The sequence below is a fragment of the Apodemus sylvaticus genome, chromosome 16 (genome assembly GCF_947179515.1).
Source record: "Apodemus sylvaticus chromosome 16, mApoSyl1.1, whole genome shotgun sequence".
Taxonomy (NCBI): Eukaryota; Metazoa; Chordata; class Mammalia; order Rodentia; family Muridae; genus Apodemus; species Apodemus sylvaticus.
Window position 1 is genome coordinate 56,384,204 of NC_067487.1, and position 24,068 is coordinate 56,408,271.

Consider the following 24,068-nt stretch of genomic DNA (forward strand, 5'->3'; position numbering starts at 1 on the left):
AACTCAGGGCTGAAATAACCAAATAGAAACAAAAAGAACTATACAATGAATCAACAAAACCAGGAGCTGGTTCTTTGAGAAAATCAACAAGATAGATAAACCCTTAGCCAGATTAACCAGAGGGCACAAAGACAGTACCCAAATTAATAAAATTGGGAATGAAAAGGGAGTTTCCATTCCATAAGGATGGAAACTGTGGAAATTCAAAAAAAATCATCAGATACTACTATAAAAGCTTATACTCAACAAAATTTGAAAATCTAGATGAAATGGACAATTTTATAGACAGATATCACGTGCCAAAATTAAAACAGAATCAGATAAACCATCTCAATAGTCCCATAGCCCCTGAGGAAATAAAAGCAGTCATTAACAGTCTCCCAACCAAAAACTGCCCAGTACCATATGGATTTAGTGGAGAATTTTATAAGATCTTCAAAGAAGACATAATACCAATACTCTTGAAACTATTCCACAAAATAGAAACACAAGGAACACTACCCAACTCCTTCTATGAAACCACAATTATGCTTATACCTAAACCAAACAAAAACCAAAGAAGGAAAGAGAACTTCAGACTAATTTCCCTTATGAACATTAACTCAAAAATACTGACTAAAAATCTTGCCAACCAAATCCAAGACTAGATCACAATGATCATTCACCAAAATAAAGTAGGCTTCATCCAGGGATGCAGGGATGGTTCAATACAGGGAAATCCATTAATGGATTTCCCTGTATTGAACAAACTCAACAGAAAAACAAACTCAAAGAAAAAAATTACAAGATAATTTCATGAGATGCTGAAAAAGCATTTGACAATATTCAGCATCCCGTCATGTTAAAAGTCTTGGAAAGAACAGGAATTCAAGGCCCATATTTAAACATAGTAAAAACTATACAGCAAACCATAGCCAACATCAAACTAAATGGAGAGAAACTTGAAGCAATCCCACTAAAATCAGGGACTAGACAAGGCTGTTCTCTTTCTCCATGTCCATTCAATATAGTATTTGACGTTCTCGATAGATTAATTAGACAGCAAAAGGAGATCAAAGGAATACGAATTGTAAAGGAAGAAGTCAAACGATCACTATTTGCAGATGATAAGATATTATACTTATGGGACCCCAAAAACTCCACCAGAGAACTCCTATAGCTGATAAACAACTTCAGCAAAGTGGCCAGATATAAAATTAACTCAAACAAATCAGTAGCCTTCCTCTACTCAAAGGATAAACAGGCTCAGAAAGAAACTAGGGAAATAACACCCTTCACAATAGTCACAAATAATATTATATAACTTGGTGTGACTCTAATCAAGCAAGTGAAGGATCTGTATGACAAGAACTTCAAGCCTCTGAAGAAAGAAATCAAAGAAGATCTCAGAAGATGGAAAGACCTCCCATACTCATGAATTGGCAGGGTTAGTATACTAAAAATGGCCATCTTACTGAAAGTAATCTATATATTCGATACAATCCCCATCAAAATTCCAATTCAATTCTTTATAGAGTTAGAAAGAGCAATCTGCAAATTCATTTGGAATAACAAAAAAAAAAAAAAAACCAAAAAACAAAAAAAAACAAAAAAACAACTCTGGATAGTGAAAACTATTCTCAACAACAAAAGAACTTCTGGGGGAAGCACCATCCCTGACATCAAGCTCTACTTCAGAGCAATAGTGTTAATAACTGCATTTTTAACAAATGGTGATTGATCAACTGATGGTCAGCATGTAGAAAAATGCAAATCGACTGATTCTGATCTCTTTGTAGTAAGCTGAAGTCCAAGTGGATCAAGGACCTCCACATAAAACCAGATACACTGAAGAGTATAGAGGAGAAAGTGGGGCGGAGCCTTGAACACATGGGCACAGGGGACATTTTTCTGAAGAGAACACCAATGGTTTATGCTCTAAGAACAAGAATTGACAAAAGGGACCTCATAAAATTACAAAGCTTCTGGGGGGCTAGAAAAGGGGAAATCATTTGAAATGTAAATAAAAAATTATATCGAATAAAAAAAAATTACAAAGCTTCTGTAAGGCAATGGACACTGTCAATAGGACAAAATGGCAGCTAACAGATTGGGAAAAGATCTTTACCAATCCTACATCTGATAGAGGGCTGATTTCCAATATATACAAAGAACTCAGAAAGTTAGACTATAGAGAATCAAATAACCTGCTTAAAAATGGGTACAGAGCTAAACAAAGAATCTTCAGGTGAGGAATATCAGATAGCTGAGAAACACCTAAAGAAATGTTTAACATCCTTAGTTATCAGGGAAATGCAAATCAAAACAACCATGCGATGGTACCACACACCAGTCAGAATGGCTAAGCTGAAAACTTCCGTTGACAGCAGATGCTGATGAGGATGTGAAGAAAGAGGAACACTCCTCCTTTGCTGGAGGGATTGCAAGCTGGAAATCAGCTTGGTGGTTCCTCAGAAAATTGGACATAGCATTACCTGAGGACCCAGCTATACCACTCCTGGCATATACCCAGAAGATGCTCTAACAGGTAATAAAGACAAATGCTCCACTATGTTCATAGCAGCCTTATTTATAATAGCCAGAAGCTGGAAAGAACCCAGAAGTCCCTCAACAGAGGAATGGATACAGACAATGTGGTACATTTACACTATTGAATACTAATCAACAGTGATTTCATGAAATTCTTAGGCAAATTGATATCTCCCCGAGTGACATAACACAATCACAAAAGAATACACATCATATGCACTCACTGATAAGTGGATATTAGGCCAAATCTCAGAATAAACAAGATACAATTCACAGACCACATGAAGCTCAAGAAGAAGGAAGACCAAAGTGTGGGTGCTTCAGTCTTTCTGAGAAAGGGAACAAAATACTCACAGGAGTAATTATGGAGATAAAGTGTAGAGCAGAGACTGAAGGAAAGGCCATCCAGAGACTGTCCTACCTCAGGATTCATCCTACAAACAGTCACTAAGCCCTGACACTAGTGTGGATGCAAAGAAATGCTTGCTGAGAAAGGAGCCTGATACAGCTGTCTTCTGAGAGGCCCTGAGCATGGGGTCACCAATGGAGGAATTAGACAATGGACTAAAGGAGATGAAGGCGTTTGCAACCTCATAGTAAGAACAACAGTATTGAACATTTCTTTAGGTGCTTTACAGCCATTTGATATTCCTCAGGTGAAAATTCTTGTTAAACCCTGTACCCAATTTTTTATTAAGGTTATTTGACTCTCTGGAGTCTAACTTCTTGAGTTCTTTGTATATATTGGATATTAGCCCTCTGTAGGATGTAGGGTTGGGAAAGATCTCTTTCCAATCTGTTGGTTGCCATTTTGTCCTATAGACAGTGTCCTTTGCCTTACAGAAACTTTATACTTTTATGAGGTCCCATTTGTCAATTCTTGATCTTGGAGCATAAGCTATTGGTGTTCTGTTTAGGAAAGTTTCCCCTGTGCCCATGTACTCAAGACTCTTTCCCCAGTTTCTTTTCTATTAGTTTCAGTATGTGTGGTTTTATGTGGAGGTCCTTGATCTACTTGGACTTGAGCTACTTGAGTACAAGGAGATAAGAATGGATGGATTTGCAGTCTTCTGCATGCTGAACCAGCATCATTTGTTGAAAAGGCTATCTTTTTTCCCACTGGGTGGAAAAAATCAAAGTGACCATAAGTGTGTGGGTTCATTTATGGGTCTTCAATTCTATTAAATTGATCTACCTGCCTTTCACTGTACCAATACCATGCAGTTTTTAACACTATTGCTCTGTAGTTCTGCTTGAGGTCCAGGATACTGATTCCCCCAGAAGTTCTTTTTTTTTATTCGATATATTTTTATTTACATTTCAAATGATTTCCCCTTTTCTGGTTTCCCACTCCCCAAAAATTCCATAAGCCCTCTTCCCTCCCCCTATTCCCCCCATCCACCCCTTCCCACTTCCCTGTTCTGGTATTGCCCTGTACTGCTACACTGAGTCTTTCCAGAACCAGGAGTCACTCCTCCGTTCTTCTTGGACATCATTTGATGTGTGGATTATGTTTTGGGTATTCTAATTTTCTAGGCTAATATCCACTTATTAGTGAGTGCATACCATGATTGATATTTTGAGACTGGGTTACCTCACTTAGTATGATGTTCTCCAGCTCCATCCATTTGCCTAAGAATTTCATGAATTCATTGTTTCTAATGGCTGAATAGTACTCCATTGTGTATATATACCACATTTTTTTGCATCCATTCTTCTGTTGAAGGATACCTGGGTTCTTTCCAGCTTCTGGCTATTATAAATAGGGCTGCTATGAACATAGTGGAGCACGTATCCTTATTACATGCTGGGGAATCCTCTGGGTATATGCCCAGGAGTGGTATAGCAGGATCGTCCGGAAGTGGTATGCTCAGTTTTCTGAGGAACCACCAGACTGATTTCCAGAGTGGTTGTACCAATTTGCAACCCCACCTGCAGTGGAGGAGTGTTCCTCTTTTTCCACATCCTTGCCAACACCTGCTGTCTCCTGAGCTTTTAATCTTAGCCTTTCTGACTGGTATAAGGTGAAATCTCAGGGTTGTTTTGATTTGCATTTCCCTAATGACTAATGATGTTGAGCATTTTTTTAAGATGCTCCTCAGACATCCGAAGTTCTTCAGGTGAAAATTCTTTGTTTAGCTCTGTACCCCATTTTTAATAGGGTTATTTGGTTTTCTGGGGTCTAACTTCTTGAGTTCTTTGTATATATTGGATATTAGCCCTCTGTTTGATGTAGGGTTGTTGAAGATCTTTTCCCAATGTTTTGTTGCCAATTTGTCCTTTTGATGGTGTCCTTCAAGGCTGCCCCCTCTCTCCTTATCTTTTCAATATTGTACTTGAGATACTACCTAGGAAAATTAGACAACATAAGGAGGTCAAAGGGATACAAATTGGAAAGGAAGAAGTCAAATGATCACTATTTGCAGATGATATGATAGTCTACCTAAGTGACCCAAAAAACTCCACCAGAGAACTCCTACAGCTGATAAACAACTTCAGTGGCAGGTTATAAAATCAACTCAAGCAAATCAGTAGCCTTCCTATACTCAAAGGATAAGCAGACTGAGAAAGAAATTAGGGAAATGAAACCCTTCACAATAGCCACAAACAATATAAAGTACCTTGCTGTGACTCTGACCAAACAAATGAAAGATCTGTATGACAAGAACTTAAAGTCGCTGAAGAAGGAAATGGAAGAAGACCTCAGAAAATGGAAAAATCTCCCATGCTCATGGATTGGCAGGATTAATATAGTTAAAATGACCATTTTGCCAAAAACAATATACAGATTCAATGCAACACCCATCAAAATCCCAACTCAGTTCTTCATAGAGTTAGAAAGAGCAATTCTCAAATTCATCTGGAATAACAAAAAACCCAGGATAGCTAAAACTATTCTCAACAACAAAAGAAATTCTGGGGGAATCAGTATCCCTGACCTCAAGCAATACTACAGAGCAATAGTGTTAAAAACTGCATGGTATTGGTACAGTGACAGGCAGGCAGATCAGTGGAATAGGATTGAAGATCCAGAAATGAACCCACACACCTATGGCCACTTGATCCTCGACAAAGGGGCTGAAAACATCCAGTGGAAAAAAGATAGCCTTTTCAACAAATGGTGCTGGTTAAACTGGAGGTCAGCATGCAGAAGAATGTGAATTGATCCACCCTTGTCTCCTTGTACTAAGCTCAACTCCAAATGGATCAAGAACCTCCACATAAAGCCAGACACTCTGAAGCTAATAGAAAAGAAACTGGGGAAGACCCTTGAGGACATCGGTACAGGGAGAAAGTTCCTGAACAGAACACCAATAGCTTATGCTCTAAGATCAAGAATTGACAAATGGGACCTCATAAAATTACAAAGTTTCTGTAAGGCAAACCCCCAGAAGTTCTTTTACTGGTGAGAATGGTTTTTAGCTATCCTGGGTTTTTTGTTAATCCAGATGAATTTGAGAATTGCTCTTTCTACCTGTATGAAGAATTGAGTTGGAATTATGATGAGGATTGCATTGAATCTGTATATCGCTTTTGACAAAATGGCCATTTTACTATTTTAATCCTGCCAATCCACAAGCATGGAAAATTTTTCCATCATCTGAGGACTTCTCAGATTTCTTTCTTCAGAGACTTGAAGTTCTTGTCATACAGATCTTTCACTTGTTTGGTCAGAGTCACACCAAGATATTGTTTGTGGCTATTGTGAAGGGTGTCATTTCCCTAATTTCTTTCTCAACCTATTTATTCTTTGAGTATAGGAAGGCTACTGATTTGTTTCAGTTAATTTTATATCTGGCCACTTTGCTGAAATTGTTTATCAGCTGTAGGAGTTCTCTAGTGGAGTTTTTGGGGTTGCTTAACTATACAATGGTATCATCTGCAAACAGTGATCGTTTGACTTCTTCCTTTCCAATTTGTATCCTTTTGACCTCCCTTTGTTGCCTAATTGCTCTATCTAGAACGTCAAGTACTATATAGAATAGACATGGAGAAAGAGGGCAGCCTTGTCTAGTCCCTGATTTTAGTGGGATTGCTTCAAGTGTCTCTCCATTTAGTTTGATGTTGGCTACTGGTTTGCTGTATATCGCTTTCACTATGTTTAGGTATGGGCCTTGAATTCCTGTTCTTTCCAGGCTTTTAACATGAAAGAATACTGAATTTTGTCAAATGCTTTTTCAGCATCTAATGAAATGACCATGTGTTTTTTTTTCTTTGAGTTTGTTTATATAGTGGATTACATTGATGGATTTCCCTGTATTGAACCATCCCTGAATCCCTAGGATGAAGTCTAATTGATCATCGTGAATGATTGTTTTGATGTGCAAATCAAAATAACCCTGAAATTTCACCTCACAATTAATAGTCAGAATGGCTAAGATAAAAAACTCAGGAAAGAGCAGGTGCTGGCGAAGATGTGGAGAAAGAGGAACACTCCTCCACTGCTGGTGGGATTGCAAGCATGGTACAACCACTCTGGAAATCAGTCTGGTGGTTCCTCAGAAAACTGGGCAGGATACCACTGGAGGACCCCGTTATACTACTCCTGGGCATATACCTAGAGGATTCCACAGCATGTAATAAGGATATGTGCTCCACCATGTTCATAGCAGCCTCATTTATAATAGCCAGAAGCTGGAAAGAAGCCAGATGTCCCTCAACAGAGGAACAGATGATGTGGTATATTTACCCAATGGAATACTACTCAGCCATTAAAAACAATGAATTCATGAAATTCTTAGGGAAATGGTTGGAACTGGAAAATATCATCTTAACTGAGTTAACCCCATCACAAAAGAACATACATGGTATGCACTCACTGATAAGCGGATATTAGCCCAGAAGCTCAGAATGCCCAAGACACAATTCCCGTATCAAATTATGTCCAAGAAGAAAGGAGAGTCCCCTAGTCCTGGAAAGGCTCGATGCAGCAGTGTAGGGGAATATCAGGACAGGGAAACTGGAGAGGGTTGATTGGGGAACAGGGGGAGGGGAGAGGGCTTATGGGACTTTGGGGGGGGGGAACCAGGAAAGGGGAAATCATTTGAAATGTAAATAACGAATATATCAAGCAGGGTGGTGGTGGTGGTGGTGGTGGCTGCAATGGTGCCGCAGGCTTTTAATCCCAGCACTTGGGAGGCAGAGGTAGGTGGATTTCTGAGTTTGAGGCCAGCCTGGTCTACAGAGTGAGTTCCAGAACAGCCAGGACTATACAGAGAAACCCTGTCTCAAAAAACAAAAAACAAAAAACAAAAAACAAAAAACAAAAAAAAATATATCGAATAAAAAAAAGAACAATAGTATTAACCAACCAAACGCCATCCCCACATCTCCAAGGGACTAAGCCATCAATCAAGAGGTATACATGGCTCCAGCTGCATTTGTAGGAGAGAAATGTCTTGTCAGGCATCAGTAGGAGGAGAGGTCCTTGGTCCCATGAAGGCCTGATAGATGCCCCAGTGTAGGGAAATCAAGGGAGGGTAGGTGGGAGTGGATTGTGGGGAGGAACATCCTCATAGAAGCAGGGTGAAGGAGGATGGGTTAGGGTTTTTCTATAACATTTGAAACATAAATAAAGAATATATTCAAAGTCGGGCAGTGGTGGTGCACGCCTGTAATACCAGCACTCTGGGAGGCAGAGGCAGGAGGATTTCTGAGTTCGAGGCCAGCCTGGTCTACAGAGTGAGTTCCAGGACAGCCAGGGCTATACAGAGAAACCCTGTCTCGAAAAAAATAAATCCAAAAAACCAAATATATATATATATATATATATATATATATATATATATATATATATTCGATACATACAGATGTACATAAAAAGCTAAAAGAGACATTTCATATAAACAGACACAAACATACAGAGGAATACATTTAAATTATATGATGCAGGCCTGTAGGCTACAAAGCAAGACTTTGTTGCAAACACAAAAGCAAACCAAAAGCAAAATCAATAATAAACTAACAAGGTGGGCATGGTAGCATGGTATTCCCAGTACTTCTGAGGGTGAGGTAGGAGGATCATGCATTTAAAGTGAGCCTGGCTTACATAGAAAGACCAATTTTAAGCAAAACAAAACAAATGGCCAAATAACCTTCTTTAAAAAATGGACAAAAGTCTAGCTATCTCTCACCTTTCACAGAGATTCTATCCCATCTCAGTCGGAGCAGACAGATATCTTTAACAATGTAAAAAGTAAGAAATACATGCTGTGGAGACAGGAACTCTTAGGCATGATGGTTATGGATATAAATAATATAGTTATTATGAAAAACGAAATGAGAGTGCTTCAAACCATAAGAAATAGAACAGTGATAGGAAAGCAATGGTATTAATATTGTGCATCAAAGATACATCTACAAGTACTTTTATTGCAGTACTAATTTCTATTTCCAACATATGAAGTCAATGAAGATGATTGCTATTAGATGAACAGCATTTTTAATGTGGTATGTAAACAAGATTGAATATTATTTAGCCATGGCAAGAATGAAGCACATCATAGCTGGCAACACTGATGGAACTAGAGTACATTATATTGGGGCAAATAAGCCAGGTGGACAAAGACAAAGGTCATATATTCTTACTCATCTGTCAAAGAGAAAGAGTCGATCGCACTGAATGAGCAACAATGGTCACCATAAGATAGGAAGCAAATGGCAGTCAACATATAGAAGGATGCAAATTGACCCATTCTTATCTCCTTGTACTAAGCTCAAGTCCAAGTGGATCAAGGACCTCCACATAAAACCAGATACACTGAATCTAATAGAAAAGAAAGTGGAGAAGAACCTGGAGCACAGGGAACAGGGGAAATTTTCCTGAATAGAACACCAATAGCTTATGCTCTAAGAACAAGAATTTACAAATGGGACCTCATAAAATTGCAAAGTTTCTATAAGGCAAAGGACACTGTCAGTAGGACAAAATGGCAACCAGCAGATTGGGAAAAGATCTTTACCAATCCTACATCTATAGAGGGCTATTATCCAATATATACAAAGAACTTAAGAAGTTAGACTCCAGAGAACCAAATAACCCTATTAAAAAATGGGGTACAGAGCTAAACAAAGAATTCTCAATTGAGGAATACCAGCTGGCTGAGAAACACCTAAAGCAATGTTCAACACCCTTAATCATCAGGGAAATACAAATCAAAACAGCCTTGAGATTGTACCTCACAGCAGTCAGAATGGCCAAGATCAAAAATTCAGGGGACAGCAGATGCTGGCGAGGATGTGGAGAAATAGGAACACTCCTCCATTGCTGGTGGGATTGCAAGCTGGAAATCAGTTCGGAGATTCCTCAGAAACATAGCACTACCTAAGGATCCAGCTATACCATTCCTGGGCATATACTCAGAATATGCTCCAACATGTAATAAGGACAAATCCTCCACTATGTTTATAGCAGCCTCATTTATAATAGCCAGTAGCTAGAAAGAACCCAGATGTCCTTCAACAGAGGAATGGATACAGAAAATGTGGTACATTCACACAATGGAATACTGCTCAGCTATTAAAAACAATGAATTCATGAAATTCTTATGCAAATGGATGGAGCTAGAAAATATCATCCTGAGTGAGGTAATCCAATCACAAAAGAACACACCTGGTATGCACTCACTGATAAGTAGATATTATCCCAGAAGCTCAAAATACCCAAGACACAATTCACATATCAAATGATGCCCAAGAAGAAGGACGGAGAGACCCCTGGTCCTGGAAAGGCTCGATGCAGCAATGTAGGGGAGTATACCATGACAGGGAGATGTGGGAGGGGGTTGACTGGGCGACAGGGGGAGGGGAGAGGGACTTTTGGGAAGGGGGAATCAGGAAAGGGGAAATAATTTGAAATGTAAATAAAGAATATATCTAATAAAAAAATATAAATAAATAAATAAATAAATAAATAAATAAATAAATAAAATCCTCTTTTAAAAAAAGAACATGCACAGTATGCACTTGCTGATAAGTAGATATCAAAAGCTGGGAATACCCAAGTTACAACTCACATACTACATGAAGCTCAAGAAGGAAGACCAAAATGTGGATACTTTGATCCTTATTGGAAGGTGAATCAAAATACCCATGGTTCACAGTCAACCAATAGACTGAGCACAGGGTCCCCAGTGGAGCAGCTAGAGCAAGGACCCAAGGAGCTGAAGAGGTTTGCAGTCCTGCAGGAGGAATAAAAATATGTGCCAACCAGTATTCCCAGAGCTCCCAGGGATTAAAACACCAACCAAAGAATATGCATGGAAGGACCCATGGCTTCAGCTACATATGTAGCAGAGGATGGCCATTTCAGACATCAATGAGAGGAGAAGCCATTGGTCCTGTGAAGGTCCAACACCCCAGAGTAGGGGAAAGCCAGTCAGGAAAGTGGGGTGGGGGGAGGTTGGTGAGCAGGGGGAGGTGGGATGGGATAGGGGGTTTTTGGAGGGGTAAAGAGGAAAGGGAATACCATTTGAACTATAAATAAAGCAAATGTCTAATTTTAAAAAAGTAAAAAAGATAGGAAGTAAACAAGCAAGGGAAATGGAGAAAAGATAACTTTCAGATGTCAAAATACAGCTAAATAGGAAGAATTGGTTCTCATATTCTATGTAGCACAGTAATACAAACGATAGTCTCCAATTTGCTATATCCCTCCAAATAATTAGAGAAGAGTTTGACAGCCTATAACACATAAGAGTATGTCGCCAGTTACCCTGATATTATCATTATATTCATCAAATGACCATACTGTACCACTTAAGCATAGACATTAATTAAAAATAAATTAACAAAATTTAAATTGCCTTAAAAGGAGAAATAAAGTTGGGGAGGAGATATAAAAGAAAACACAAATGGCAAGTACAGGAAAGGGAATGCTCAACACAGTGGGCTGAAAATACAAATTCACTTTCCATGCAAACCTCAAGTACTGAGTAGGATGTTGGAGGAAATAGAATTCTCAAATGTTGTTGGTGGGAGTATAATATTCAGTTTTGACAAACATCTGGCAATTTCTGTGAAAATTCAAATCTCCCCTGTGCTATTGTGTAGTATCTCACTCTGCTTCATCCCCAAAGAGAAGGTGAAGCATACTCATGGAGACCTAAGCGAGCACTCATATCAGCTTGCTCACACACGACAAGTAAACACTAAAACACCCCAGGCATCCACACAAGAAGGCAAAGCGAAGTCATTACCACAGAATACCACCCAGCAATACAAAGATTGAACTCCTATCCATATCACAGTATGGATGAATATTTTTAAAAGGCAAAGGCTAGAAATAAGTCCTGCAGAAAGAATAATGGGCATACTTCAACTCCATGAAGTTCTTGAGTAGGCATAACTGAACTATATAAGAAAAATGAGCAATACATGCCTCTTGGAATGGTCAGTTGACTACTGACTATGAAAAAGTATGAAGACTGTTTTGGGACTAAACATTTATGTCCTCTCTAAACTTCTATGTTCAAATCCTAAGCCCAATATGATGGCCCTTGAAGTGGGAGCCCTTGGGAAGTCATTGGGCCATGAGAATTGAGCCCTTATGAACAGGATGAGCGTCCAGGTGCTTCTCCCGCTTTGTGACATGTGAGGTACAATGAGAAGATGGTAGTCTGCAACTCAAAAAGAGTTCTCCCAGAACTCAACCCTGCAGGCACTCTGATCTTGGGTTCTAGTGGCCAAAGCTGTGAGCAGTAAGTTTGTGTTGCTTTAGATCTCGAGTCTATGAAAAGCAGTTATAGATCTGAACCAGTAAGGACTAGAGTAATTATGGAGGTAATGGTGATATTCTGTATCTTACTCAGGCTTCTGGTGTAAATGCAGTTGGTAAAACTCAGAGAAAACACAGGTAAGATATTGTCCATATTCTATGGCAAAAGAAAAGGCTGAGCGAAAAATCGAACGATGGCCAATGACACACATGACAAAGTATTAAGAAGAAAATAGCTACAGGTTAACGTAAAATACATCAAAATCAGGATGATTAGTAAGTAGCTAGATAGATGGGTATGCATTCATACAATAAATAAATAGTAAGATATTGGTGGTAAGTACATAGGTGTTACGGTCTAAACCTTTTAAACACTGTTCTTATATAATTTTAAAGATGGATTTTAAAAAATGGTGTTTTTTAATAGTACATTAAACATTTCCACACAACAAAATTTAGTTTATGCTTTGAAAGTAAAATCCCTATCTGCTTAATGACAAATATTAGTCTTTGATATATTTCCAAAATAAGGACCAAAAATATTTTCAGCCAATGAAAAACATTTAACTAGCCAGGCATGGTGGCACATAATTGCAAGCCCAGCACTCAGGAAGTGTTAGTCGGTAGGAGAGTGAATTTCAAGCAAGCCTGAGCTACACAGAAAAATCTGTCTCAAAAATAAAACACAACAATAAAAACTTCACCCAATACAATAATTAAAATAGGGCCAGCAAGTTAGCTTAATGGACAAAGATGCTTGCCTCCCCGCCTGATGACCTAAATTCAATCTACAGACCCCAAAAGATGAAAGGAGTAAACTGACCCCTGTAAATTGTCCACATAAGAGTCTTGTGCTCATGTGTTCACACACAATAGCATAAAAAGAAAAACAAAAAGCAGTTGGAGTTGGTTTAGGGATAATTGCAAATATTTGATGATTATAATTTACCCCAGGAAAGTCTCAAGCAGAGCTCATATTTTATGAGTTTTACACAAAAACATATTTTCTAGGATTTTAACTTGTTAAAGAGAATTGGTTTTTAAAATATAATTTCTAGTAATTTGTAAATTGCTGCATATATACTATCATAGGAAAGTTAAAACATGAGACTTATAAAATAATACAAGCATTTTTTTTTTGCTTTGACTAGCACATACTAATTCTAACTAACATGTCCATGAAGGTCTGAATGTGTACACATGCTCTCATATTTGCAAAGCTCTCAAGCACGAGTGCTCTGCCGGGTCATACATTACCTCCAGTATAGGGTTTCCAGTTATAATGCTTTCCCCGGAAAGGCATACTGTCAAAGTCTGCACACTGTTTTTCTCGAAAATCTCGGGAACCCAAAGGGCATGGCTAAAATAAAATAAAATCATAAATGGTACCATTGTTGTAAAATACCAAAACCAAGGGACAGTGTCCCTGAAATTTGTACTTACTGACTGACACCCTATCACCTCTGGGTGTCTTTCTGACTGACACCCTATCACTTTTGGGTGTTTTTCTTACTGTCACCCTATCACCTCTGGGTATCTTTCTGACTGATTAACACCCTATCACCTTTGGGTGTTTTTCTTACTGACTGTCACCCTACTACCTCTGGGTGTCTTTCTGACTTTTGTTTTACCACTTTACAATAAAGATTCACATAGAAGCATCCAAATTGTAAACTAAAAGTTGTCAATGAGAAGAAATGACCACAGTGTTGGACAGTCGCCATGGAACTTCATACATTTCTTTACATAGCCCTCTGACCACCTGACAAAGACACACAGAAACCAGACAAGAAAGGGAAACACAAAATCCCTTGATAACAGTATTTGAAGTCTGGGTGCCATAGAGGTTTGTAGATTTTATTTTAAGGCACTGAGATACAGAGTATTAAGACAACTTTCAGCTTGTAAATTGTGATTTGTACCCTGATTGCTACAAATACTCCACAGAGAAAACCATAAGTTGAACTGGGAAAAATTCTAGGATTCAACTACAAGCACCATCAAATTAAAGAGGTTTCAACTTACTAAAATGCAAATTTCATTCTTTAACCTCACAGAAAATGAAATGTTAGATTGGTGCCAAATGTGTACATATTTTTAAGGGGTAAAGAAAATGGTAAGGAAACAACTGAGTATAAAAGCTTCTTCTACCTGAAAATTTTAAAGAGAGAAATCTTGCCAATATAGCTAGGTCTAAAGTATAAATTCCATAATCACCCTTTACTCAACTCTATTGTTAATATAACTGCATAAAGAATGAAAGTATATTTCATGGAATGTTTTAACAATAGAACAATATGTTTCATCTTTTAGAATCCTATGGCATTAAAAAAATCCTATAAATTTTTGAAATACCAAGAAAACTTTCCCCTTAAATATAGAACAAAATATTTCATGAAAGATCAAGACAAGAGGAGGGTAGCATTGGAGATCCAATCTGGACACACCATTCACACTGAATGAGAACAATGCGGTGCTGAAACATACTTCAACTCTGGAAATACTTAGCTCAGAATAAATGACAAGGGAGTTACAAGCATCCTCATAGATAATCTTGAGGATTTCTCCTAAAACTTTCCTTGGACATCTACCTTTGCTTTATACAGTGCCCAAGATCAGTAAATGATAGTAGATAGTTGCTAATTAGTCATAAACAGTAAAGAATAAACATAAATGTGTGAAAATAATAGATAATGGTATGAAAATATTTACATGGCTATCATTATATAGATTATGGCTCGAAATTTCTATTATATTAAGTCTAAAGCCTTAGATTTAAAAATAGTGGCATAAGTTTAGATTATGTTAAGAGTTTTAAATCTTAAAATATATTCAGTGTAGTAAAATACTATACCATCAATTCTAAACTTAAGGCTTCTTTTCATATTCTTACTCTTTTGCGTACTTTTAGCAAAGATGAAAGAGTAGCTATTATGAGCTATGCAGTATGTCATGCTATGCTTGCAAGGCCTCCTTTTCATAATCTGTTAATATTTGGATCTTTGGAATATTCACATTCGCCATGTCATTGTCATCTACAAAGTTCTTGCTCAAGAATCATACAATCAAGCAAAATGTGCAAGAGCCCCTCCCAATGTTTTCAGTGATTATGATTTTTGAGGAGGCATATTCATAGTTGGATATATATATGTCAAAAATGGCTGGACAGAATAAGGAATGTTTGTTTTTCCAAGTTATTTTTCCACTTTTTAAAGACTAATTTTATTTTTAATCATGTTTATATGTTTAGGGGGACAAGAGAATACGCACATGGATGCCACAGTAGGTGCCAGATTCCCTGGAGCTAGAGTGACAGCTGCTGTAATTCACCTGCCGTGGCTTCTGGGAATTGTATTTGGGTCCAAAGAACAATACATGCTTTTAACCAATGGACCATCTCCGTGGTCCCTTTCTAAGCTATTTTCAAAGATTTTCATGAGAGCTAAAGTTGTCTGCCAGTGGTTTTACCAAGCACCAAATCTGCTTTTGGAGTGAATACCAATTTTAAAAATATATATAATTTAAAAGTTTATTCAAGTACAGTTTTAAATTTTGTTGAAACGACTGAAGTGGAAAAAGTACAGAACTCTTTCAAGATATGTAAGTAGTAAACAATAGCATCTTACAACTTATTTGTCAGTGCTGCATGTGTGAAAGACAAATGTGCCATTTGATAAGCTAGGGAAATACTGACTTTGAAAGAAAACTCTGAGTATGTCCCAAAGTATTGTAATTGAGATACTTAAGAAAAACGAACTAGGGGAGATTATTAAGACTGTGTTGTGGATTATTAAGACTGTGTTGCAGATTATTAAGAGGAAAGCCAAATAAGGCTATGCAGGCAGGCAGGCAGGCAGAAAGAGATTATGTATTCTGAATGGTGGGAAAGGTCAACCTTTACCAAAGGGAGGAACCATACAGATAGAAAAGGAGAAGTAACAGTTCTTATACAAGCATCAGCACAGGCAAAGCTTTGAGGTAACACATTAAGGCATTCACTGAATACAAAATTAAAAATGCTGCTTTTTAATATTTTCTAAAGACCCTTTTAAACAGAAGAGATACAAATAGTCAATAAATTATATTGCCATTTAATGAAGCACCTGGATGGCATTACATGAAGTTTCTGACTTATTTCTTTCTTCGGAGTGCCTTTCCTAAGGTCAGCTACAATAAAATTAAATCATAGTTGTAAAATGTCATTTAACTAGTCCTAAGTACTCTATGCAGACTTCAGAGATCTTTAGGTATGTTGGCTACTTATTCTCTTATAGCATTCTCATGAAGTAATCATAATAATTTAATAATATTTTATAATAAAATGAATTAGGAATACAGAAAGGTTGATTCGTAAAAATAAATTTCAGAGTGTAAAGATAGCTCCTTCATCTGAATGGGAATATCCTCCTGCTTCATTACAAATGATGTAGAAATAATATAAAGCTTAATATGTAAGTAAATGGTCATGTCAGTGCTCCAATACAAATATTTACCAGGAGTGGGGGAGAGGGAGGGAGGGAGAGTCAAATTTAATCGAGGCAACACAACTTGGCACCTCTGTTTTGAGCATTAATATGATAGACATACTTGGTGGGTAATATTCAAACTTCATTATTAGTTTTTGAGCCAGCACAGAATTATATCTTTCAAGATTAAGTGTGAGAAATTATATAATGCAGTTTGAACAAGATGCTTTGACTTTACGTATAACTATCCCCAAAGTGGTCACCAAATTTGTAGAAACTTTTACAGAAGAATAAACACTTTTCTGAGAGCTACAATTGTTAGCAACTTCCTTACTTTCTGTCAAAACTTGCCTTCCTACAACCAAGTGATTTTATTCTTTCTTCTGAATCTATATTGAACAAACCTCCCTAGACAGAAAGACACCATGGACATCTTAATTACCCAGTTGTCTCCTTAAAATAACACAAAAGAACGGGACTAAGTTCACTTAAGTATTTATGAGTTGCTCAATATGTCTCAGATATAATCTAGGCTTTAGGATTACAGGGAAAAAATAAAACCTCAAATCTCTACTTTTGTGAAACACATCCTAATTTGGTATGAGAAGAAGGATGAAGCAGAGGTCAAAGGTCAGAGTAGTGAGGTGGGAGGTCAGTTGTTTGAAACTCTGAAAAAGATTTAAAAGAAACTGAGAGAAGAGCAAGAATAAAGCTCCAAGGCTGAAATATGTTGATGTTTGCACAGACTACTCTAGAGGGTGAGTGGTTTAGGAGGGTCTGGATGGAGTGGTTTGTATGACGTTTCTAGAGTGCATGCTCTCTTCTGACTTCAATGTTATCACCAGGGAATGCTCTGAATATGAGATGATTAACTATACATTAAACAGGAATCAGGTTTGCTGTTTGGAAAGTGATTAAAGAAAAATAGTTTTTGAAAGAAAAATTTTGTAAAAGCTATCTTTGTTCAATTAAGATAAATGGAAGGTTTGACATGTAGTATGTTTTTTAGGTGACTTAATAAAGACAATGCCAAGACAGAAAACAAAGTAACCAAATATGCTCTCTCAAAACCAGCAAGTAGGGCTCTGTGACCCCAAGAGCAATTCCACAAGCCTCAGTCTCCAGAATTTGCAAGTATTTTCAAATCAAACCACAGAACAACCCCAAACCCATATTTATCACCATTTTCTCAGGTCTGACATTAACACATTCTATAAACTATATTGTAGTTTCAATTATTCAGATAAATAAGTATTTAATTTTGCCTAAACTTAACATTTTATTGGTAGATTATTCTACAAAGAAGGCAAATCCACTGAGAAGGAAAAATTGTTACAGTAAGACGCTTCAGGGTCTGCTGGCAAACTTGGAAGTGGCATTTCCATTACAAGACTCATCCTAGTTTTGTCTGAAAGAACAGGATAAACTTGGAAGATTACAAATCTTTTTCTTTTATGTCTTTCTTTCACTTGTAAAAAAATACCTGTATATCCTATCTTGAAAATCACATCCCAAGTCTTACTGGATGCTGAGTGTGGAATGGGCTGAAAGTGAAACCCTTGCTTTTCCTCTTTCCTCTTCAGACCATGAAGGAAGCTGGCAGACTGGATGGCGTAGACTTCCCCATCACCAGAGAGTGGCAGGAAAGCTGTTCCATTTTCCTGTGCTACTTCTTTCCCACATTTTGAATTTTCTTCCTTTCTATCTGTATGCCAAATGCACACCTACTTTACTCTTACTACACTTGACCAGCTTTCCTTGACCAGAGACTTCCTTCTTCGGGAAAGCAACATAACCATCTTAGCAGGATTTATCCTGTTTTAGCTAAAGGTGCTTGAAACTGAAATGCTATTCCAGTTAGCAAGTCATGCATTTGGCAAGTTAATGTGAAACATGGATGCATTTGGTTGTCTAACCTGACAGGCATCTTGGTCTATATTACATAAAGATACCATGATGGCTAACAGAGGTCTTGCTTTTGGACTTCTCATCACAAGTCCAGATAAGATCCCCAGCTCTCCAGCTATCACATTTTATCTACCAGTTGATCTTACACATTCCCAAAATTAAATGTAGTGGTAAACATATACAATGAATGTGGTTATTTGAATGAGAATGGCCACCATAGACATATATATCAGAATGCTTGTTTCTCAGTTGGTGGAGCTGTTTGGCGAGGATTAGGAGGTGTGGCCTTTGTTGAAGGAGCTATGTCACTGGGTCTCTCTCTCTCTCTCTCTCTCTCTCTCTCTCTCTCTCTCTCTCTGTGTGTGTGTGTGTGTGTGTGTGTGTGCGTGTGCGTGTGTGTGTACCTCACAAGTGGAGGGTAGAGAACAATCTGCAGGAGTCTGCTCTCTTTCTGCTGTGTGATATTACAACCTTATATGATAGCTTTGCAAATTAAAATTGTTTCTACAGTATACCTCATGAATTTCAAATACCCATTTGTAGCAGAAAAGTTCCCTAACCATAATAAAATGTTTATTATGCCTTGTGATGCTTAAACTTCTTGTAAGAACAAAATATATCAAGTTCTAGTCTATACTATAGAAGTTAATCCCTACTTCTGAAAACACCTTAAGTTCACATTAGCCTAGGAGATAGTGCTCACTCAGACACACATTTGTGCACACATATATATTGCATATATTTCCAAGAAAAAATAGTTGGCACATGACTATTTGCTAATTATAATCTGAAACACAGTATAATACTGATAACCAATGGATCAACTTTACCTTGTCATCACTTAATCCTGCATCTCTCTATCAGAACTACCAGTTCTGAAGTTTCAGAATGTTCTCAGCTATCTGGTTCTGTTGCAGAATAAGGTTAGACTGGAAGTAAGACAATGTCAAAAGTGACCAAAGGCTTTCAGAGAAGCCTGCTCTGCTATACTCACTCCTGAGACTCCATTTGTCGTAATAGCACCAGATAACCAATAACCAGCACTTCAATTTATTAGATCACTTCCATAGTGCTAGTCCAGTCCTGAGATTTTGTTTGTATATGAAACTACATTAAAACCTACAAGTAAAGGTGTAATAATAGCTATACGTGTCTATTCAGTACTAGAAAGAGCTCTAAGATACTTTATTTATGTTAAATCTTTCCATTCTCAAAACAAACAAAAAAATCACTCAGAAATTTGGTATAGTTATATCCTATTATTTAGAAGCTGACAGAAGTTTAGTGAGGTTACATAGCTTGCCAATGTCACAGAGAAGTAGAGTTGGAATCAGGATTCAAACTCAAGGCAATTTTATTCCCAAGTGAACATTTTTTCTTTAACCACAATTCTAGCTCCAAATATATGCTATAATTTTCCTGTCTACAAAACCAAGACAACAATACTGTTTAAGATTTCAGCAAAGAACTGTTTAAGATTTCAGCAAAGAACTGAGAAAAGGAAACTGAATACGAACATATAAAATTAAGACCACACCCAATTACATTACACAATTTATACTTGAATTAAGACAGATTACAGAAGACCTAAAAAACCCTTTACAACAGACCATTATTTCACATTGAGTATACAAAGAGGCAAGAAAATGGGTAAGTAACGAGAAACTTTACTTTGTACTCCAGGAACTTAGGCATGTCTCCAGTAGTTTTATTCTAGTCTTGTATGACAACAAGTCAAAAATAACAAAGACTAAGAAAAGAAAGGAAATTCTTTCTAGATATTTTTCAAATATCTAGAATATTTTCAAATATTTTTCATGGTCCCTAATATCTTTTATTTAGACTTTATGTAAAATTTGATTCATCTGTTGAAAAGCGAAGTTTCCTTGATAAGGAAGACTACCTTATCTGTGGTAAATAAGTAGAGTGCAGTTAGCTATTATATTGGGTGAGTAAAGTGGAGGTTGTAAGTTCTCCTCCAAGATCCATGATTTCACTAGCCCTGAGTAGTTGGCTAGATTCCAGTAGTAAGCATGGCTTTCTTCTTGAGTCTTAAGTCCAATGAGAGAGCTGATGGCTATCACCAAAATATGGATGCTACTACTGAAGACCATTACAGAAAACAAAACCAATCAAAATGCATAGTTTTAAAATATAGTTTCAATAAATACATCTATATAATAATTCCTGTACCTAAGCTTCAGGTAACATTGTTGAAAGAGCCAGAATATCAGAGAGTTTCCTGTGTGACAGTTCATCATGTTAAATGTCAGAAGCTATGCCATTAAAGTATCACTAATATGACTGCCTAGCCATGAGTTACAAAAGGACAACACACATGTTAAAACAGATGAGGTAAAGTTCACAAAGCATCAGCCCTATACAAAGAACTACAAGTAACTAAGGAATGCTGAGAGTAGAAGAAGTAGTCAATATTGCTTTTTTTTTTTTTAAAGATTTATTTCTTTTATATATGTGAGTACACTGGAGCTATCTTTAGACACCAGAAGAGGGCATTGGATCCCATTACAGATGTTTGTGAGTCACCATATGGTTGCTGGGAATTGAACTCAGGACCTCTGGAAGATCAGTCAATGCTCTGAACAGCTGAGTCATCTCTTCAGGTCAATTGTGAATATTGTTATCCAGGAAACATCACACCAACTGGTTACTAACACCAAATGGTCATCCCTAAAAACATATACATGCATACATTCATACACACACACACACACACACACACACACACACACACACACACTCGTCAGGAGGCTAACATAAATGAGCAGGCAGAAATCTCCAAGGACTCCTGTGGCACAGAGCTCTTGTGAAAGGAAAAGGGGTAGTGCCATGTAGTACTGCTTTCTGTGTAGGGTTACCTGGTGTACTAGTTAGTGGCCCACATTAATGCAATCAGTTATGACCTATTGTGCTCTACAAAAACAAGGCTACAAGAGAAGAGATTACAACAATAGTTTACCATCATCACAGCTCTTCTAAATTTACATTAAAAAACAAAATTTAAATATCCCAAGCCAACTCACTCCTGAGGAGAAGGGGGAGAATTCCTTTTGGTCCAGAAGGAGAAGCTGATTGCAGGAATAGGTTGAATATACATTTAAGCACTTAATAAAATCTAGCACCAGCCCCTTCTACTACTACTTGTATAATTGCTACTTCAGTTACTAACAATGGAAAGTAAAGACTTCAGAGATGAACATCTGTGCTTTAACTAACATCTGTTGTTTCCTGATTCTTCTTAACAGCACTCTGACAGTTTGCCTAAGAATCTACTTCTCAGAAAAGGTGACCATAAACCCTACATTAGAGGTAAATCAGAGGTAATGTAAGTGAATTATGATATGTCTATTCTATTTGGTAGTGACTGGTTTAAGGATGAGTAAACAGCTCCCTAGCAAAAGAATGAATGAAAACAACAAATACAATAAAGTTGATTGCGGGACAAAGTTCACTGCAGCAACTTTTGCCCTGTCTCCTTCTTTAGACAGAATCCCTATGACAGTTTAATCTTGTTTCTTCTGTGAATACTATCAGAGTGAAAGTCTACTTCTTTCTGGGTCACTCTCACTATAGAAGCCAAGAGCCATGGATTATGTAGTGTTATTCAATATAGTATAATATTTAGATGTAACACATGGAACATATCCTCTCAGAGAGTTAAAAACATTTCAAGATTACATATAATGCCTAAAGAAGGCTGTGTGAAGCCTGTATCTGAAAATACAGAATACAAATTATATTTTTAAAATGAATCAAGATATATTTTCTTTGAAAGCCTTATGCATAACATTTACAATTTTTATGATTTTTCTATTGTATTGGTAAATTCTAGTTGTGTATTGACCAATCGATCATGACTAGACACAGGACTGTTCAAATTTAATTGAAAACTGTTTATCAGTTATTCAGCCACATATCATATCAAATGCTCATAAGTTAACAGGGCTACTGTTATCAGCTGCCAGGATTAACAGTAGATATAGAGATTATTTCCATAACTTGAAACAAGTTCTTTAAGATATTTTTGGTCAGTAGAATATATTCTAGAAAACTTTAATATGCACATATTAGATACATTAAAGCTTGTCCATGAGCCAAGTTATATTTATGCAATTAATTTTAATACATGAAAAATAAATTTTAGTATGGTAACTGAGTTACTTCAAGTTCTAAATCGGTAAGGTCAATATTAATGAAGAAACAATTATATATGCATCATGATTCTCCTTATAGTTCACTAAAAGTTGAAATAAAAGGCAAAAAATAGTAACAGAAATGCTAGCATTCCAATACTACATTCTCCAATTAGAGCTTCTGAGTCCTGAGAGTAGACAATGGGAATAGGAATGGGTTTAACATTTTTCTCATGTTCAGTTGCCTAATATGTATTACTTATTTTGAATAATGCCTATATTATTGTATGTTAATTTCTTCAATTATATAATAGTAGAAGGAGATGTGAAGTAGGAAATGGGTTTGTGTTTCTTACTTCTCCCAAAGAGTATGATACTTGACAGAATGATCCTTTTTATCTTTTATAAAATCTGTTTTTCTGGCAATGATGAATGCCACTAATCTAAATCAGTTTGAGGCTTAATGAGTGAGGGTCAATTTCTCGCCTGGAGGGGAGATTTGGGCATATGAGAATGAGAAAGTCTCACCCTATATACCAAGTACCAAGGATATCATATCCTGAGTATCTTCAACATTCACAGGAGAGAGCCATCAGTCTGACTAGCTGGGAAGTTCTTTCAATTGCTTCATCTCCACTCAGCTCTGGGCATACATCCCATCACCACCTTCTGCAATCTGCTCACTTGTTATACCATAAATTCAAACATATTTCTTTCTGATCTCAATTCCTACCCAACTCACTCTATTTTCATATTATACTAGTCTTATTTTGTTTTGATTTTGGTTTTGGTTTTACTTTTATGACTTTTTAAAAGTCAGTTTCTAATTTTCTCGCACACAGCCCTCCTAAGAGTCCACTTTCTTTCCTTGTTTGAGCCTGTCTCAGCACTTCAGTCATCACACTTGCACTAAGGCACTCCCTGGTGTGCTGTGTTCTTGTCTTTCCCAACTTGTTCATATCTAAAGCCTAATATGTATAGCTCTTTCAGGGGCTTCTAAATGCCTCCAAACAGATTCCAGACTATTAGCAAACTGGTTTGCACTTCATTCCACTTTAATAAAATTCCCTTCTATAGAAATGAATCCTTAAATTCCTAATCAGCTATGTGCCAATTTTACATATGTTTATAATGTATGACTTTCATCAACAGATTGTTATTATTCTGTTGTGAACCCTGCATTTAAGTGATTTTTTTTTTTTTGGATATATAGAGTTGGCATTCAACTTAAGTGCATGAATAGTGCTAGTAACTTAAGAAGTCTTATAACCGAAGATACATGTAATTACTCTAGGA

General features: G+C 37.0%; 1 protein-coding gene across 1 annotated transcript in view; it reads right to left on the reverse strand.

Annotated features, from left to right (window-relative positions):
• Adamts6 (ADAM metallopeptidase with thrombospondin type 1 motif 6) overlaps positions 1-24,068 on the reverse strand; it is a 257,704-nt gene that overhangs the window by 91,067 nt on the left and 142,569 nt on the right. Inside the window, exon 15 of the mRNA XM_052159904.1 lies at positions 13,502-13,604. Within this exon, the coding sequence (XP_052015864.1) occupies positions 13,502-13,604 (103 nt within the window). The remainder of the gene's footprint in view (positions 1-13,501; positions 13,605-24,068) is intronic.